Source organism: Cygnus olor, chromosome 1 (genome assembly GCF_009769625.2).
Source record: "Cygnus olor isolate bCygOlo1 chromosome 1, bCygOlo1.pri.v2, whole genome shotgun sequence".
Taxonomy (NCBI): domain Eukaryota; kingdom Metazoa; phylum Chordata; class Aves; order Anseriformes; family Anatidae; genus Cygnus; species Cygnus olor.
The window spans coordinates 126,761,832-126,767,831 of record NC_049169.1 but is presented as its reverse complement, the minus strand read 5'-3'; the positions used below and the strand labels follow the sequence as shown (position 1 = coordinate 126,767,831).

General features: G+C 39.3%; 1 protein-coding gene across 8 annotated transcripts in view; it reads right to left on the bottom strand.

Moving 5' to 3' along the window:
* Window positions 1-3,485: 3,485 nt before the first annotated feature.
* The window catches only part of MAP7D2 (MAP7 domain containing 2), a 78,091-nt gene continuing 75,576 nt past the window's right edge, over window positions 3,486-6,000 (bottom strand). For all 8 annotated transcript variants that reach the window (XM_040532164.1, XM_040532180.1, XM_040532188.1 and 5 more), the window contains 2 exons: window positions 5,691-5,970; window positions 3,486-5,089 (listed from right to left, as the gene is read on the bottom strand). In XM_040532164.1, the coding sequence (XP_040388098.1) occupies window positions 5,721-5,970 (250 nt within the window). In that variant the 3' untranslated portion in view covers window positions 3,486-5,089; window positions 5,691-5,720. The remainder of the gene's footprint in view (window positions 5,090-5,690; window positions 5,971-6,000) is intronic.

The following is a 6,000-nucleotide window of genomic DNA, read 5'->3' as shown; positions in this document are numbered from 1 at the left end:
ATCTTAGAGCAAGGACTTCATAGAGAACAGCACATTGCTTACCTTTTCTTTCTATTCATTGAATCTCTCCTGAATAATAGTTGTTTTCTTCTCTGGAAATCATTAAGGCTTGATTTCAGGAGGGATACACTTCTATTTTTGTAAAGCTCCCAAGTGAACACCACGCACTAGTTTCCAGAGCATTTATTTTTATCCTGAGAATTGCAAGCGCCAAGTAATCATGCAGCCCACTAGTTCAAAAACATTACTATCTCAGTCTTGAATCATTGGAAATACTATAAACTGTGTTATTATACTTTAGTACTACAAGCTGGAGAATGAACAAGGTAACTGAGACGAAAACAAGAGTCAAAAATTACTCAGGTGGTCAAGAAACCATTTTCTTGTATTTTAGGTAATTATTTTAAAAGCTTAAGCATCCTTCCTCTTACTGTTTCTGCCTGCAATTTTAAGGGCTTTTACACTTAACATGTTGCTACAATAGATGAGTTAAATTGGCCAACTGAGTGAACAACAGCACCTAATTTTCATCTGTGAGAGATGATAACGAAAGATAAATGATGAGATAAAGAACTGGGGAGAGAAGAACATTGTGGCTTGCAGTGTCCTGGACTGATATTGCTGCCACTAAAAGCATAACAAAAATGCATTTTAATATCTCAAGGTTCAGATTATTTTTAAGTGTATGTATATATATGTATATATTCTGGAAAGTGGATGAACCTAAAAGCTGTTTCTCTTAAGATTAAAAAATAAATAAATGCAATCACAATACACATTCTTCAGGTTCTGGCATAGTGGCGCAGCAGTAATACATTATTCAAAACGTAGTATTAACGCTGCAAATCAGTGTCCCAAAGTGTCAGGTAACTGACGTTTATATAGGCAGCAGAGGTCAACAACCACTCTTCACGTTGGTTTTGGAGGCAACCAACAGCTTGAGCAGCATTCCTCTAAAACGAGAGCAGAGGTAGACAGCTTTTCAGTCTGCATTGTTCTTGCAGAGGGAGGGAGAAGGGAGAGGTAAGGACGAAGTCCCACACATCGCTATAGCATGTCAAGCAGCACGTCCCCACCAATTAGTTTGTGTGCTGCTTAAATGACAGTTTTGCTTGTTTTTCCAGTGCAGCATTTGGGCAGTGGCTTAAAGAAAACAAGAAATAGACCTCACAGAGTAAATCACTGGCTCCTGAGTATGAAACTGCTTGCATTTTAATACCCTTTCTACAGGTGAGGAACAAGCAGGTTCCTTACCTAAGGTTCCTAAGGTCACAGGAGTGACCTTAGAGGTGCTACTGGCAAACCCTGCTCAGCAACCACCACTGGAAGAGACCAGGGTCCCTTCACCACAGGGGCGTCTGCTCAGCGGTCTCACCTGCTGTCCTGAGAGCACAGAGCGCCTTCCGGATGTCAGTCAGCTTAATGAGAAGGTACCTGCTAGGGATATATTTCACGTTTTGGGTTTGGAAGGGCTTTGGCTGAGACAGGAAGGGACCGCAGCTTAAGCCCTTTGTGGAAGTACATCTGCTGGGGCTTCCAGGCTGCTTCGCAGCTCCAGAGCTGCCCTGGCATCCCATGCTCCCCCCTCTGACCAGCCACGGCAGATCAAAGGCTGCCACGCCACCTCGGGCATGTGGGGTTGTGGAGAAGCAAAAGGGCTGCAGTGCTGAGGCCTGAAGTGGCAGCAGGGGCGCCTGGAGTGGCCAGCCACCCGAAGAAGCTGCATACAGCTAACGAGGCTGGGAGCTAACGAGCAAAGAGTTGCTTTTTGAGAGGTGGCAAAGGGAAGACCAACATCCCGCCAGCCAGAGTAGCAGTCTGTGCTATTCCTGTTGCTTTCTCCAGACTTATAATCTGTACAATTACAGGAGAGCGGATGATTCCCCCACTCCTAGCCCAGTATCGCTAGATGAAAATGCAGCCTCGGGGTCCGGATCCGCCCACCACCGATGCTGCTTCATTTTGAAGTGAACACAGGTGGAGGCCAGGAGGGCTGCTCGAGGCCTTTGCCGAGGCCTGAGACAAGCTTTGGGTGTTGTTTCCCAGAGCAGTACCAAGGAAAATACTCATCCTAATCAGGGAGTTACTGCAATGCACAATTACCTTACCTTTATTTATGCTTTAATAGTTATAGTAGTTATTGAAAATAAATCTGGGAAAAGACAGTAGCAGTGTCAGATTCTTCTTGGTGCCTGAGATAGGCTACATTCGCGTTATTTCATCATGCTGTATTAGCTCTACACATTACTAGCAAACATTACATGCCAGCCTAACTTTGTTAACTTATTTTTTCATTTTAGTAATGTGCTTTTAGTGTTTTAGTCTGAGTTCTGTTTCAGTTGTTCTCTGACACTCATTCCTGTTTTGCAAATCACTTTAATAAAAGTATACTGAAAAAAATCCTTTCATCCATTCATGAAAATCCGTTTAAGGATCATTGCTCTAGTCTTTTTTCTTGCTGCTTCTTACAGCTTGATCCTCAAATGCTTTACAGCAGCAAAACTCTACAAAGGACATGGATGAATCACTAGTGATCTTTCACCACAGTTCCAAGGCAACCAACAAATTAAAAATAAAGCTCTCTGGGCAGATTTGAATTACAGCAGCAAATATTAATATTGATTCAAAGGATTTGTATCGCCTAAAGCAAAAGGTGGGAGCAATTTAACCCCTCAACTAACAGTACTTGTTCCAGATGTTCAAACGATTCTTTAAGGTTTCATTTGAAAGCAGATATAAAAGAAAATACACATGGCCTTTCTTTATAACTCCGGACCTACCATATGTCCTTTAATCCTAGTAAACAACTGAGTGGACAGATCACATGAATGATTCAAGAGTTAATAAGAGCAAGATGAACTGTCACTATGGAAAATATTAGTATACTTCATTATAAAGTAAAATTTCTAATTTTTTTAATTTTCACCAAAGTTATGATTTTTAAAAATGTACTTGCAGAAGCTTTTCCCCCATGTTTCACTAGAATTCAAAGAACATTAATACTGCAACTCCAAGCAAGTTGCTTTCCAGGTAGCAGCATGTGCATTTAGCTTGGAGAGAAGCTGAGCATTTACGTTACAGGTACCGTTACAGAACACATCTCACACACTCAGCAGAACAGTGTCTACTGGCCATGGCTCAAGTTCTCTCTTCCTCATTTTCTTTGCCAGGTAATACCCCAGAGAGCTGAGGCCTCACACTGGTTTGTATGCCGTCACTAGCACTTCGGGTACCATAGTTTGGAAGCCCTTACCTTATGGCTTTTCTACCACTGGCCTACATTTATTCTATGTACTGGCAAGACCTCAGAAAGCAAGTTAGTGTATGGCAAAGGAAACAATGGTGAAATGTTTTAAGGCTCTGAAAATTCCTTCATTTACTATTTCTGAAGAAGCCTGTGAACATCTCAGCACAAATTAACATGTAGGTATTTTTAAATTAGCCTTATTTTTTGCAAGGATTAAAAGAAAGCTAAGAAACAAAAGTTAAATTCGTAAATGAAAATGTATTTCACCTTTATACATGCTATACATGTCATGCAAATAAAGAAATCTACAGGTTATACAATGACACCATAAAATATCATGTGACATTTGTCAAATACAATGTATCACAGCAAACCAAATGGTTTTGTTTGTTTATTGTTTAAGAAATAAATGTAGGACTAATTTGGAAGACACAGTACCATGCTACAGCTTACTGCACAGTCAAAAGAAATTATTTTTCTGAAGTACACCAACATAAATAGCTGGATTGCTGTAGGTATGCTTCCTGTATACATCGCACATAATTTCATTGGTTACATCCCCACTGCTGGCTTTAAAGAGCACAAGAATGGGTCTACAATTGAGCTCAAGCTACATTTTGAACTCCCTTGCACATAAAAAAACAAAACAAAACCCAAGTTTTCACTTCTTTTTATGTTAGTTTCCAAAGTGAGATGTATTTATAATTTATTTTTATAAGGAACTGGACAAAAGTGTCCTCAAAGCAGCACATAGTCTAGCATAAAGTTATCATAGTTTACCAAGAGAAATAAACGCTGTATGGCATGTAACGTCTACACATTATACATCTTGATGTGAATTCTTCCATACAGATGCTTATAGGATATTAAGTAGGCTAGCAGTGTTCACCATGTGTCTCCCAGCCTTGGTATTTCTGCTGCAATGTTTGAATATTCTTTTGCTGCTGACTGTACCTTGTTTTGTTGAGCCTCTAAGGAAGACAAAATACTTCTCCACATGACAGCAAGCCTGCTGGTATTTATCAAGTGTCCGCATCCTCAAAGGTTAACATGTTATCTGCCCCCTGACATACTCATCTGCATCTACTACAGTTATACTATATGTATTAAGGGATTATACTAGGCATTTTGCCTACATCGTTCACGGGTGTTACACAAGTATGTTTTTAAACACATAATTGATAGTCACTCCAGGACTATAAGTATTGACCAATAAGTGCCACTAGTGACTAAAACTGCCAACATAACCGCAACGTGATAACTTCCACACTCCACAGTCAGTAAGAAGGCTCTTACAATTCCAGTAATTCTGTATTTTTCAAGCCTTTTCACTTAGAGTTTTGAATTATACACCTGCATAAATGTTGCCAATAATTCCTTATTAAAAACAAAAAAAAAGACAGGCACAAAACTAAAGTACAGTATATTATTTCATTTCAATGCACCATGGGCAAATTTCTTCACTATTTACAAGAAAAAGACTTCTAAATAGATGTATGATAAAATTAAGGAAGAATGATTTTAAAATAAAATGCACAAGTAAAAATCACAGTGAAGTGTTCAGATGGATTTTAAATTAAAGGAAATTTTAAGTGCTTTACTAGCAGCTAAAGCTCAGATTCTAATGCATAGTCTTCCCTGAAACCGTCCAGGTTCTAGATCGCTGTTTGCCACCAAAAGCAGACAGTTATTCAACACATTCCCTGGGAAGACAAAGTTATATTCAGCTCCGATTATTTGAAATCCAGTGTTCAAGGGCTGCAGAAGCTTTTCCAAGTGACAAGCTCATATTTTACCGTCAGTAGCATCACAGGGATATATATCCTCCACAGATCGCTACCTCTGTCAATTAAAAAACAAGAGAAGAAAACCAAGTCAGCTATGCCAGTTACATGACCTCAGTTCTGTAATTTAGAATACACTCTTAATAAAATTAGCTGTGGAAATGTACTTTTAAATTGTCATTAAAGCCCACCATTTTTTCCCCCCACATGGTTTGTCAGCTTTCCAGGATAAGTGATTCAACATCATGCTGCAAGTCTTTACAGCAGCAGAAGAAAGCAAGCAGCAACAATAACTACTATTTTCTAGGTTGGCCCCACTTTTAACTGTTTTCTTTATGCTAATGTGCTCCGAAGACTTACAGGAAAGGTATTTTATTAATGTCGAAAATGAGCAGCTCTCTTCTCACTACATTCTGAATGGAAAAAGGAAATGTTTCAATGTACCAGATACTTTCAGTTGCTATGATACATGCAGTTTACATATAATGCCCATTTAAAAAGAGCTGCAAATGTGAAAGATTGTGCTACATTTAAATATCTAAGAGACCATATGTGAAGAGAGGAAGAAAGCTGGTGTTTACAACTGCTCTATCTTCTGGGAAGCTCATAAGTAATCGCAGCAATTTATCACATCTAAGTTGTTTATCACAATACTGTACCTTTTCCTGTTCTGCTGAAAAGCGAGGTTGTCAACAGATGGAATTAAGTGTATTTTCCTGTCCTGGGCTGTTAAACCCCTCAATCAAGTTTTTGTTACAGTCATCTAGGCTAATGGTATCACTGGACGTCTTGGAGTAAGTAGCTTGGCCTGTGAAATCCAAGAGATCTTCAAGAGCCTTGGCATTACTTGTCCCATTTTGGTCCAAAGAAACACCGGGCATGAGTTCATTCATGGGTGAATATTCAGGGATAGAGATAAGTTCTTCTTTTGAAACTGGGCTATAGAAAAGATATATGAAAAGATGATGC